A 14,018-nucleotide genomic window follows, 5' to 3' on the forward strand; every position below is an offset into this window, starting at 1 on the left:
TTTTTCCTGTGTTTTTTATCAAATAAATGCAGGCTTGATGCACATAAGGGACTTATTTAGCCTAAAATAAATGTGCATGCAAATTTGACCAAATGGAATAATATACATTAATGGACTTATTTATTCATGCATTCATTCGTTTATTTAGGCCTATTTATTCATTCATTTGTTTATTTAGGCCTATTCATTCATTTAATCGTTCATTTATCATTCATTAATTAATTAATTCATCCATCCATCCGTCGGCAGGCCTGTGCAACTAGCTGGGGCTCCAAACCGGCAATGGTGGAGCGCGTCCTCGAGCAGACCCAAGCGATCAGACACGTCCTGTCTGATGACAGAAGGAGCAGCCTGTCCCTGACCTGGCAGGACATGGACGTCTTGAAAGCTGTTCACGAAGCACTGAAACTAGTCGGTGACTTCACTGATATTTTGTCAGGAGAAAATTATGTGACCAGTTCCTGTATCCTCCCCATACTATAGCTCTGCATGGACAATGTGTTGGCTGCGTCAGAAAATGACCTCCAGCTAACAAAGTCAATCAAAACTGGAATTCTAACAAAGCTGGAGGCCAAGTATGAATCCAATTCAGTGCGCAAAATATTGCGAAAATGCACTTTCCTCGACCCTCGTTACCGTGGAGGATATGAGACGGATGACAACGCATTGGCTGAGACCAAGGCTGAATTACAGGCTGAAATCGTGAGCTTAGAGGTAGCAGGTCCAGTGGCCATCAGGGTGGAAGAGGGAGAGGCGCAACCTGCACCCTCACGAAAAAAGATGACTCTGGAAAGTATGCTGCAAAAAAAATCTGATGCAATGGCAGGTCCCGTCGGCATCGGCACCGTAGAGGACCGAGTCGGAGCTGAAATAACAGCCTACTGTTTGGAGCCAGTTACTCAAGGAGACGAGGACCCACTTCTCTGGTGGAAAAATGCTGCCGGGCGTTTTCCCCAGATGTCGCGAGTGGCACGAAAGTACCTGTGCGTCTGTGCCACAAGCACACCATCGGAGCGGGTTTTCAGCACCGCATGTAAAGTTGGCGGTCCACAACGTGCCCTGTTAAATCCGGACAAAGTAAACATGCTGGTTTTTCTAGCGAAAAATCTTGACTAGATTGATGCCACTTGCCATTCGTTCCTATTCGCACTGTTTATTTTTATTTATTTAATTGATTCAGGTATTTTTATTTGGTTTACGTTAAAAACAATATTGGAACGAAGACTGGAAAGAAGTTTTTGTTTAGGACTATTGCTTTGCAATACTTTTTATAATATGGATGATGTTTATGTTAATTCAACTCTGGTTGACTGTTGTGGGTCTATTTGCACTTTTTTATAAGCTGCTCTTCTTTGTTTTTAAAAGTTGTTCAGGCGGTGTGATTTAATTTAATTGATTTGTGTGCGCGTCTCCGCGCGAAAACTGTTCTGGATGTTTATGTTAATTTAATTCTGTTTGACTGTTGTATTTGCACATTTTTTATAAACTGCTATTTGTTGCTAATAAAAGTTGTTAATATTGTTCTGCATGTTATTTTGTTATTGTTTCAGTATTAGTGTTTGATATTCAGTTTCTGAACGGTTTAGGCACAAGCCAACAGTTTGGTGACACTGTCTGAGCCTTACGTCACATTTTTTTTATTATTCACGGTAATACCGTATACCGAGGTAAAATAGGGAGAAGGTTTGACGGTATCAAAATTTGGATACCGCCCTACCTTAATATGAACTGAGGCTTCTGGACTAGTATAGAGTAATTTGATCCATGCCCATATGTTTGGGCTGAAACCAAATTTGTGCAATGCAGTGAACAGGTAATCCCATTCAACCATGTCAAATGCTTTTTCTGCATCCAAAGATAGTAAGCTGTCTGGGGTATTAGATTTAATGGGTGAAAACTGCATCCTTATCAAATGTGCCATTTGAAAAGTACAGCTCTTCACAACAGGCTTCTCCTGCACTCACAGATTCAGTCATAATTAAATGTAATGAATTGTTATTATTATTATTATTAAGACCCACATTCCACGGTTTAACAACTTTAGAGCACAACAAAGAACCAAGTTGCCAGTGATTGCTCAACCTCTTTAACTTGTTATGCTCCAGCCCCTAGTTCTTGTAGCCATTGGTGCACACTGACATTATACTCATTTAAAAAAGCAAAATAACAAAACAGCTATTGCAGATCAACTATTTACAAATCACTATGCATAAAGTTCAATAGTTTGCCGTCAAAACTGCATATTTCCTGTGTCTGTACTTCTGTGTTGTTTTCCTATCTGCCTGCAAAGACTGGTGAAACTGCGTGTCTTAGTTGGGTGTTCCCAAATCCCCATTTGTGAGCCTTCAACTTTGGGTGGTGTTGATTTGACAGGCATGTTTCTGTCTAGTTAAAAAGAAGAGGGTTTCAGCTGTCAAGTGCTGCCAGTCATTGTTTCCTGTGTTCCTTTGGATATTGAGAGAAGGATTTTTGAACATGAATGCTTCAGATTCTGCCTTTGCTCATTACCTATTGGATTGCCAATTTGAAAATCAGAATGACTGACTTTTTTTCTCCAACTAGATCTCTATATTCTTCATCTTCTGCCCTTTCAAGCAAGGTACAAATTCTCTGTGCCACCAGTTGATAATGAGATATTTAAAGAAAACAAGCAGCAGGAAACATGTTTCTTTCTTTACAGAATTCAGCTGAGCTGGACAGAGAGAAAAAAGGAGCATCTTAACCCGTTAGGGGCAGCGTTTTGAGAAGAATGATGTCTGCAAGAAAAGAAAAAGCTCATTAATGAGTCGAGATGCTTTTAGTATTATAATAGACCAGTAAAGGCGCACTGCACTTATCGTGCAGTGAATACGCTTGACTTAAGCCTTCATAGTTTTCATACTTTCTCTGTACGTTTATCATTCGTTTGCTCAGAGGTTGATGCCCTTGCTGCTTCCTGAGCAGCCCTTCTTTTCTCCACCCTAGCGGCCCACTTCTTCTCTCTTTCATCGGCATCATTTCACATTAAAACTGATTAAGTCAGTGTTTGTGTTACAATTACTTGGTATATTTTCTTTCATTTTTCACTTAAACTGGCACTTAAGTCTTCAATCAGCCTCAAGTAGTGTTCAAACTACTTATGTTCTGAGCTTAGATCTTACTATTGCTGCAAAGTGTGATTATAATAATGAAAAATATTTTAATGGGCATGAAATAAAATGTTTATTTTGTCTGTCCAGTTAGGGAAAGCGAGTCTGGGTATTTGGCTTCAGAAGTATTATTTGCTGCTTCACTTGTTGTCACTGAAGTACTACAGTGTTTTAAAATAACTGGAACTGTAAGTCCTGTATTGGCTCTGGTGCACCAAAGTATATTTAACTGTCACCCACGTGTAATATCCTCTCAAGTGAAGGACTAATAAAAGGATGCATGCAGTGTTATTAATTTAAATTAGTCTCTTGATACATTCAATATTAACAAAAACAAGTGTAAGATTTCATCATGCCTGGTCTACATTAATGGTCAGTGCTGTGTTAAGTGGTGTCAGATGGTTCTAATTTGTATAGAATTGTTCAGTGCATATTTTATTTCCCCCCACTACTACAGTTCCACATTATGCACAAAAATGTTCTTTACTCTAAAATAAAATCCAGTTATGTAGGACACGCATCATATGATATTTGCTGTTTTACTATTATATTAAGAGTTTATCTTTAGAGTAGACATTTTTGAGTCTTACTCTTTAAACACAATACTGCTACAAGCTGCTTTTAGATTATACAGCATTACATCCATGCTGTTGGGCAAATTCAAACAAGGTGTGTCTTTGGCACATAATGTTTAAGAGGCAAAGGGAACAAGATTTGTTTAGATGGGTCTGAAAGCAACATCATATAGGTATGGCCAAAAGAGTCCAAGAGGCTTGTCACCAAACAAAGAAGAAATTGACAGTTCTCAATTGTCTGAAGTTTCCAAAAAGCCTCTAAAGCCATTAGCTTTATACTTCAGACTGTTACTTTAAATGTTTCATTTATTGAGTTTTCAGTTTGTAATCTGTTTGGACTGTTATTTTAGTATTGGAACAACTTTTCATTGTTACCCTGGTGTACTTTCTGAGTTTGGTTTTTGTTAAAAAATAATAAGTGAAACCTCTCAAAACTGATATGAACAAAAAAACTGACCTAGACTCCCTCACAGATTGTGTGTTTAATTTTATAGATTGTTAAACCCAACAAACTTATTTTATGATTTTTAATTTCAGATGAACCCACAAGATCGCTTAGTGGTCTCATACTGAAGAACAATGTGAAAGCACATTTTCACAATTTCCCAAATGGAGTATCGGACTTTATTAAAAGCGAGTGTTTGAAAAATATTGGTGACTCATCACCATTGATAAGAGCCACTGTAGGTAAGTATTTACTTTATACTTCATTCTAAAGTAGTACTATCTAAACAAGAGCTACAGTTGGCATTTTTATAGCAAACTCATGATTTTTAGTTTACTAATGGTACTTGAACATTTGGTTTACTTCGATGAAATTGTCATCCATGGCATTACCATCCTTACGACATAGTTTATGAAGTTTAGTCCAGAAATTCCACTAAAATTTTAGTGAATAAATTTGCATGCAGACATGTTATGATACATCAGGTAATCCATAATCAGCAACTCTCTTTTGTAAATCCACACTGAAAACCACTACTGCTGGCTCATAAAGATGCTATAAAGCAGGAGTCTGTACACTTTTTAGGATGAGCTACACATTTCCCATCCTTTTTTCAGTTTTGCTGTCAGTTGACTTCTGTGTCGAGTTCATTTTGTTTAATCTAAATATGCATGTTGTGAAATGCATATATAAAACATATGTTGCATTTCTGTTTCCTTTTAAGAAATTTAGCAATTAAGCACTGCAGATAGACAAAAAATTTAACTTACACCTTCCCGTCTTTTTGTATCTATGAATTAGAGCTGTTTTTTTTTTTTTTTCCCCCCAATCGTTCGTGTCCCCTCTGTCCCAATCCCTGACTAAGAACCTCCTGTGTAAGATTTGCTTTTTTTACCTTGTTGTGGCATACAATTTCTGCATAATACAGAATTGTAGAACAGTTCCTGTAAAGTAGTAATTCTAACTAAATGAAGAAACGTATTGGAATAATATGTTGTCTACACATATGTATCGGTATTGGTTGAACTGGCACTGATATTATAGTGCTGAAACTCCCTGAAGCAAAGCATGTTTATTATGTTATTTTTCTAGTGTACAACACCTTTCTTTGATAACCCACTCTCCTTGACTGATATGCACAGTCTTTCACAGTTTTTCTGTTAAAGTTCTGTAGTCCATGTTTTTGTATGTTTCCCCACTGCATAGCCTACTTCTAGTGTGTACTAGTGATGTCCCTATACCAGAATGTTTATATTCACAATACTTTATACCATTCGATACCACAGCAAAAAGAAAAATCCCTTTTAATGTTTTTTATTAAAATTCCTTCATTATTGAAGTGAACAATTATTGTCTTTTTCTGTAATACAGTATAAAATATGTAAATGCTAACAGTAAGAACAGGTTTAAAATACTGGTATATCTATCAGGTAGTTACCCAGCTATCATTTAAGCAAACAAGTATCGGCATTCATAAATATCCAAATACAATGCAGGGCTTGGACTTTAAAGTGTGGCAAAGCTGGGGATCTCCCCCCCCCCCAGTGTAACATCAGAATGGGGGGGTTGTAATTGTGGGAGGATTTCAGCATAGTTTTATTATGATATGCTTTACATATCCTATCTGATTTTATCTTAGCATGTGCAAATTATTAATTTACTAGCCAACCCGCGGCGTACCATACACCGCATAATTATGTATTGATGGGTAAACACTTCCTGAACGACACAGTTGTCCAAATGGGGTGGGTTTGTGGATACCACTGTGAGTAAATGAAAAGATGGACCTCTTGAGAGAGCAACATACAATTGTCCGTGACTGAAAGCGGGATCGTCTGTGACGATGGAGGCCACGCTGGTGAAAGTTACTTCGTCGGTGGGGATAAGTTTCAGCACTTGTTCATTAAGGTGTAGCGAGTCTTCGTTGTTGACGCTTAATATAGCTTGTGTACTGAGTTGTTCCGGAGTCACAGTTGAGAAACACTTGTTTAATGTCTTTTAAGCACAGGGAAAAAAATTAACATGTGAAACATCCGTATTGTAATAAGCCACCAAGAAAAGTAACATTGCAATAATGCACGCTACGATCCGATCGCTGTAAACAGAAGTGAAAACAAAATCGAGCCCGGTGCATTCTTTAACTGCCTTGTAGCGCAGTGGTAGTGTTGCTGCTTTGCAGTAAGGAGACTGTGGAAGATTTTGGGTTCGCTTCCCGGTTTCTTCCTGTGTGGATAGCGCTTTGAATACTGAAAACTCCGGTATATCAATTTAATGAAGTATTATTATTCTTATGCGTCCAGCGCTCGCTCTCTCTCGCACGCACCTGTATGTGTGTGTGTGTGTGTCACTCGCTCTCTCTTGCTCGCTCGCTACACGTGTTCCTGCAGGCATACCAGTAAGTGAATGAAAAGATGGAACTCTGGAGACAGCAACATACAACTGTCCGTGACTGAAAACTGGTTTTGGCAGATACATCCACATCTTTTTGAAAGTTTGGCCTTGTGCCTTATTAATTGTCATCGCAAAGGCAAATCTAACAGGAAATTGTCTTCGTGTTAAAGTAAAAGGCAAATTATCTGTGACAAACTGTTTTACACGCTGCATACCAACCCGCGGCGTAGTATATGCCGCATAATCACGCCGCTTTTTTAATGTTTTTTAAGCAGAGGGAAAAAATGAACATTTGCAAAATCCGTAACGCTGCTTTCAGTAAGTACAATGCACACGCGTTTAATTTGTCGGTCACTTTTTGCCAGCCGTCTTTTCTGGTTTGGGCTGCTTTTGCAGTATTACCGCTTGTGCATATTAAATCTTGAAATCCTTCGAGTAACTAATTAACTAACACCCACCCACCCAGCTTGTGAGGAAAAAAATGCGCCCGTTCTTTCATCATTTTGTTGCAGCCTATCAAAGACTTGCTGATCATGTTTTCTAGACTCAATATACATTGGCTTTTCACTCAGCGCGGGGGCGCGCATTAATCTCGGATTATTACATCCTGCTAGACTAATCTGCTACACTGCTGCGTTTGAAAAACCGACTTATCCCTGATGAGTTTCACCGGCATTAATGATTAGGAATTTGGTTGGAACAAAACCCTGCATCCACAGGGGTTCACCAGGACCGAGTTTGGGAAACACTGCTGAACACAGACGAAACCGACTCAGGTGAGGAGTTGGGGCGGGCAAAGTGGTTGCAGCTATTGATTATTCAGTGTTGTTTGCCTGGGTGTCTGATCTGCTCGACGGGATCATAATTAAAAGGAAAACAATGTGAAGGCAATGTCACAGGTTTTCCTGTGGTATAGTGGGTCCACAGCTCCCCTTGAAAAAGCCATTTTCAAATAAATAATCATCGCACTCAAAGCGTAGCGAGGGGCGTGGAAGTGTGGCTGAAATGGTTTCCAGGTAGAGTCGTGCTGCGGGCATTTCTCCCCTGTGCAGTGTGCGAGCGAGTGAGGAGAGAGTGAAAGCCGGTACGTTAGAGTGAGCGAGAGCAGGCTGGAAGGCAATGTGTTCCTGTGGCATAGCGGGCCCATAGCTCCCCTTCAAAAGGCCATTTTTAATCAGGCGACTGACAGTAGTGGAGTCAGGCACAGAGATGATCAGCTGCTGCGAGAGCGTCTCGACTGTTGCAGGGCCTGCATCGGTGAAGCAGGTGAGACGCTAATGAAAAAGAGGCACAGGGCTTATTGGTTTTTAAAGACTGCTTCCTTCATTGTGTTTTAACCTCAGTTTTAAAGGATTGTGCAGCTCTCTGTCTCGTGCTGCCTGTGTGTGTGCACGGCTCTCTCTCTCGGGCTGCCTGTGTGTGCCTCTGTCTCTCTCTGGCGCTGCCTCTGTGTGAACCAAGGTTCCACTGAGGTCGAGTAATGAAAAGTCAACGTGGCTCAGAGCTGCATGTGGACTGTGGCACAGGCAAACAGAAATGACGGCATGTTTTCCGAGGTGTCGCATCCGAGTTGGTGGGCGTGGCTGTGCGAGTTGTATCCAATGGTCTTAGAGTTGGTGGGTGTGGCTCCTTCCTGCGTGCTTTCATAGGTGTCTTGCCTGCTCTGGCGGCGGCTTAGAGAATCTATATATGGTTCCTTCCTGCATGCTTTCATGGGTGTCGTGCCGCCTTAGAGAATTATATACAGTGGAACCTCGGTTCACGAATGTCTTGGTACACGTACAACTCGGTTTACGACCAAAACGTTCACCAAACTTTTGCCTCGGTTCACGACCACATACTCAGTATACGAACAAGCCAGTTTCCCTTTCGGTTTGTGCGTGCCGATGATTTCCGCACGTGTTGCATTGTTCTCAGTCAGACGTGCATTCGTGCTGTCGCTGTGAACTCTTTGTGCTCTATTTTATTTCCCTTCCGGGTCGTACACGCCGATTACTGTATTTAAGCACGTGTTCAGCCTCTCCCTGTTCATTGTTCTCAGTCAGACGTGCGTGCTTTACCTGTGAATTCTTTGTGCTCTACAGTATTTCGTGTGCTTTTGCAGTTAACCATGGCTTCTAAGCAAGTGAAGAGTGGTGAGAACAAAGTGTTGCAATGTTACTTTTCTCTTTTTTTCAAATGTTTATTTTTTTCCATGTGCTTAAAACTCATTTAAAAAGTGTTTACAGCGATCGATCGGGTTATAATGCTATTAGCATGAAATCTTTTCCCCCCTGTGCTTAAAACTCATTTAAAAAGAGTATTTACAGCGATCGATCAGGTTGTAATGCTATTAGCATGAAATCCTGCAATGTTACTGTGTTGGTTGGCTTTTAAATAAAGTTCGGATTTGTTCAAATGTTCCTTTTTTTCCCCCCTGTGCTTAAAACTCATTTAAAAAAAAAAAAAGTGTTTATACAGCGAATCGGATTGTAAGGCTATAGCACGAACTGTTGCAGAGAGAGAGAGAGAGAGAGAGAGAGAGAGAGAGAGAGAGAGAGACAGAGAGAGAGAGAGAGAGAGAGAGAGAGAGAGAGAGAGAGAGAGAGAGAGAGAGAGAGACTGGGTGTTTGTGTCAGTGTTATTCAAAGTTTTCATATTAGTTTACTATTATACTGTGCACTCTATGGTGTAATTAACTATAATTTGTGCATAGACATCTTTAAAAAAATATATTTACATACAGTTCGTACGGTCTGGAACGGATTAATTGTATTTACATACAATCCTATGGGAAAAATTGCTTCGGTTCACGACCAAATCGGTCTACGACCAGAGTTTTGAAACGAATTATGGTTGTGAACCGAGGTTCCACTATATATAGATTCTGACATTTTCTGTCTGGTAACTGAAAAGTACTGTTTAAAATCCATACTAAATAAAAATTAAAACATTTATTATATATATTTACTGTTGAATTAGTGAATTCCAAGATAATAGAGGATATTTCTATTTAAACAAACTCTTTAAAACTGTTTTTGTAACATTCGCTAATGTAAGATTTTATAATTGCATCATTAGCTGGTTAAAAATTATTACTGAAGATATTTTAATGGATGAGTCAAATTAATTCAAAATTTAAAATTCAGATGCTCACATCTTTCTAAATCTGTACATGTTGTTTTTTTTTTATATATATATATATATATATATATATATATATATATATATAAACTTGACCCATATTTGAAGCTTCTTGTGGTAAATTAAACATTTACTTCAGTTTTACATTAATCCTTTATTTCAGAACCCCTGTTAAACAGCCTAAGGTTTCTTATGTGAATAATCAGATTTTGTTGTCAGGTAGGCCTGTGTACAAATCCAGAATTAGAAAGTTTCTTTTGGTTTCGTTACCTGTACTCAAGTTTATAATGGCAAGGCAGCATTGCATTTTTTCAATGTTTCATTCAAATGTATGATGTAGTGCTGGGCGGTATACCGGTTCATACCAAAAACTTTTTTATTTTTGTTATGATTTGGATTTTTCTTATACCGCAACACCGGTTTAAATTGCCTAAACAACATTCGGAACGCGGTACAGCAGGAAACTGTTTAAGGGAGACCTTTTTCACTGCTACACCGCTAAACACATGCAACGGAGTACATGCGGTAGTGGAGGCATTGCGCAGTCAAAATGGACAGAGAACATTCCAAAACTGAAGCTGTAGCAGACGATAAAGTTGAACATGATGACACAGAAGAACTTTTGCTGGAAAAAGGAGCCGTGTCTGGAGATACTTTGGATTTAAAAGGTTGGATGTGGACCATTATGTTCAAATGTGTGAATACTGTTTCTATACTACTGGATAATACTGCAAGCCAAGTTGTACTTCTTTTATTTTTTTTTTCAATACTGTGTAATGTATCTGGGTACTGTGTAATAGTGTGACGACAGGTTGACTTTATTCTCGACATTTCCACTTAAATCGCGACGCTTATGACGAGAAGAAAGTCGACATGTTGACTTTATTCTCGTAATTTGTCATTAAAGTAGAACGTCGTAAACTAAACTTCATCTTAAAATGAATATTTAATTTACTAGATTTTCTCAAACCCCGTCATAAGTTATGTAGCACATTAAATGTTTTGTGTTAAGTGTTCCTGGAGCCATGTTAATCGCTACTGCTTCTTAAACTGACTTCCTCTTGCACTAAGAGGAGGTGCTGGCAGCACACAGAATACATTAATTTCATGATATCCCTGCTCCCTGAATATTTAGAATGCTAAGGTAAATATTGGATATAATTTTCATGATGAAATGCATTAAAGTATGTATTAATTATGTGGGGGCACGGTGGCATGGAGGTTGCACTGCTGCCTCGCAGCAATGGGGTCCCGGGTGTTCCTTGCTTTGAATTTGCATGTTTTTCTGGTGGGTTTACTCGGCGTGCTTCAGGTTTCCTTTCAAAGTCATGTAGGATGTGGGGTTTTGTTATGCTATATTAACCCTGCTAGTGTATGTATTGCTCATATTCACCCTGTGATGTGCTGGCACCCCGTTCAGGATATGCTCCTGCCTCGCACACAGTGCTTGCTGGGATGGGCACAACCCTGAATGAATGGCATAATTAAACATTTATAATGAAGATTTTTTTTTTTTTTTTTTAAGTTCTGAACACGCCGTGGTCTAAGTTTATAACTAGTTTTAACTCTTTTAGGGCTAATTTTTTTTTTTGTTTCTTTTCTCCCAGGGCTGAATATTTTTCCAAAAACTAACATTTTTAAAAAAGAACACAAAGCAATTGTTTAACACATCAAATCAACAAAAAAATTTACTTTTGACAAATGTTACTGTCTTGCATGTTGTATGAGCCTGCATACTCTATGATTTCACATACATACCACATACATTTTACACAGCAAAGTCTGATCTCGCTCAAAGCAGCCAATTTCAGTCATTGCCACATTGCACTCCTTACAATATGTGTTGCTTTGGTGCCTATTTTTCAATTGTCTGTTGCAGCACTTTCTAACATATATTGTTAGTGTGTACTGTAGAGAGACAAGTCACCCATTTGCCATCGTGCCATGCCACTGCCACCAAGTTTTCTGCCTGCATGAAAACCGTATTGTCACCTCTTTTCATCTTCTGAAACTTTATGAACTTTATGTATGGCATTATAGCCTGGCTCACCCCATGGGATTTGCTTGTGTTTATTACAGAAGTGAATAAAACTTTGCAGCAGCACGTACCTAAGCCGCCAGGGGACAAAACACGTTTGGACCAATGCTCCCTGAAGTTATATCACCAGTTCTGTCCCATCTCTATTTGTAATGCCACAGCGCGCTTCATCTCGTCTTTCGTTGTGGGTTTCCACTTTGAAAAACGAGAATGCGAAGCAAACGCAGCCCGCGATTCAAAAAAAATCTCTGCCTACCTGTTTGTCTCGTCTGACAGTAGCTGAAAAGCAGCATCAGGAGAGAGCAGCCTGAAGTACAGCAGCTGGTGATCTGTCGTGTCCAACAGCAAGCCATGCCGTCTTGTAAACTCCGGTAGTCAGATCGGCTCTCAACGGATCAATGTCTGTGTATTTATCCCATGCGAACTTTGCCGTAGATGCATCGGCTGCGCGAAGGCACTCAACTGGCAGCAGATCCGCTGGCGCGGCATCGGCTGGTGTCTGATCAGCTGATGCCTGCTTCTAACTCTCTTGCTCGATCTCCTGATCACTGCCAATAAAGTCCGATTCTGAAAAATCAAGAGTCCGACTCCGCGATAATGCGCAAAACATCGCCTGCCGAGTGTTTTCTTTTCTGCACTTGCTTCGCTGCCTCTTCACATGTCGGTGCCATCTTGCCTTTGTTTACATTTCGCAACTCGCGCACACGCAATGTTTATTTGCCGAGTCAACGAGTCTAGCATTCCTCCAAGCACAGAGGGAATGCCTGTGACGTGACAGTGAGATTTGTCGCCATTAACAGCTGATTGTCACCCCCTATCCCTGGATGTCGACTTTTGTCGACATTCGCCTTCAACCCCTCCTGTCGACAAAAGTCGACATCCGCCCTAAAAGAGTTAATTTCACAAAGACGTTTATCGTGTGGTGATTAGTTATGTGGAGAAAGAAAAAGGAAGGTTAGGAACTGGGGGTTTGGTACGTCAGACAGACAGCGCGCGTGCAATAAAGAAAGCCTGCTCAGAAGAACATCCATTGCATCCCATTGCATTAAAAGGGATTACTCTAGTAATCTCTTCTTACAAATGCATGACAATACAAGTTAAATTATTACACTTCATTTGAAAGATGTTATTTCGCTTTCAAAGCACGCACAAATCTGTTTCATGAACTAATCCCATAATAAGGTAAAAATGGTAATAATGTGCTTGTGTATTTTGCTTTTTTTTTATATATATATATATATATATATAAAACAAGTACAATTCCTGCACTTGCATGCTGTGAACACATTTTCAGATATAACATACTGATTTTCTTTTCAACATGTTCTGATGCAGTGCTGTAGCACCACCATTTTGAGCAAGTTTATAGTAGTTTTTACTTGCTTTTTCTCATGTAGTATTGTGCCTTCTGAAGTAGTTCATCTATTTGCACTCGCGCATAAGCTCAGTACCAACTTTCTTTGGGGTTTTCAGAACTATGGTACCAAATTAGTACAGAAGTATCAGTTTCTTGTGTGTCCAAGGTTTTCATTCTGTAACTAGGATCCTCTTTGTTTCAAAGGTCAGGCATTTAATACAGTGAAAAGCAACAGAAGTTTCACTTTTAAACAGATGTCTGCAGTGTTATTCCCGTCCATCCATCCATTATCCAACCCTCTGTATCCTAAGACAGGGTCACGGGGGGTCTGCTGGAGCCAATCCCAGCCAACACAGGGCGCAAGGCAGGAACAAATCCCGGGCAGGGCGCCAGCTCACAGCAGGGCTCACACACTAGGGACAACTTAGAAACGCCAATGCACCTAACCTGCATGTCTTTGGACTGTGGGAGGAAACCGGAGCACCCGGAGGAAACCCACACAGACACGGGGAGAACATGCAAACTCCACGCAGGGAGGACCTGGGAAGCAAACCCAGGTCTCCTTACTGCGAGGCAGCAGTGCTACCACTGCGCCACCGTGCCGCCGTTATTCTCATTAACTAAAACTAAAATGTAATATATCACTAACAAAGAAAATAATCTTTTCAATAAATAAAATGAAAATGAAAAATTCTCTGGAGACTAGATGGATCTAAGTGAAACCTGACAATAAAAATGAAAAAAAAAATATGATTATAATGTGTAATGAAATCATTAAACAAGTATAGCTGAATGTGTTACACACACACACACATTTTTTTATATTATATATGTATATTATATTACATATACACAAGTCAAGAGACTGGAGAGTTAAGAAAGAATGTTTGCAATTTTAAAGAGAAGACTGATATATTTCAGTGTATCAAGTCATTTTTCTCGGCTCATGAACAAAAGTAAC

General features: G+C 39.6%; 1 protein-coding gene across 3 annotated transcripts in view; it reads left to right on the forward strand.

Annotated features, from left to right (window-relative positions):
• Positions 1–14,018, forward strand: part of tnpo1 (transportin 1) — a 168,742-nt gene that overhangs the window by 41,636 nt on the left and 113,088 nt on the right. For all 3 annotated transcript variants that reach the window (XR_003716763.2, XM_051930192.1, XM_028805662.2), the window contains exon 4: positions 4,241–4,390. Coding sequence is in view for 2 of the 3 variants with exons in the window: in XM_051930192.1 (XP_051786152.1) it covers positions 4,241–4,390 (150 nt within the window). In the remaining variant the exon portion in view is untranslated. The remainder of the gene's footprint in view (positions 1–4,240; positions 4,391–14,018) is intronic.

Source organism: Erpetoichthys calabaricus, chromosome 7 (assembly GCF_900747795.2).
Source record: "Erpetoichthys calabaricus chromosome 7, fErpCal1.3, whole genome shotgun sequence".
In the NCBI taxonomy this organism is placed as follows: Eukaryota; Metazoa; Chordata; class Cladistia; order Polypteriformes; family Polypteridae; genus Erpetoichthys; species Erpetoichthys calabaricus.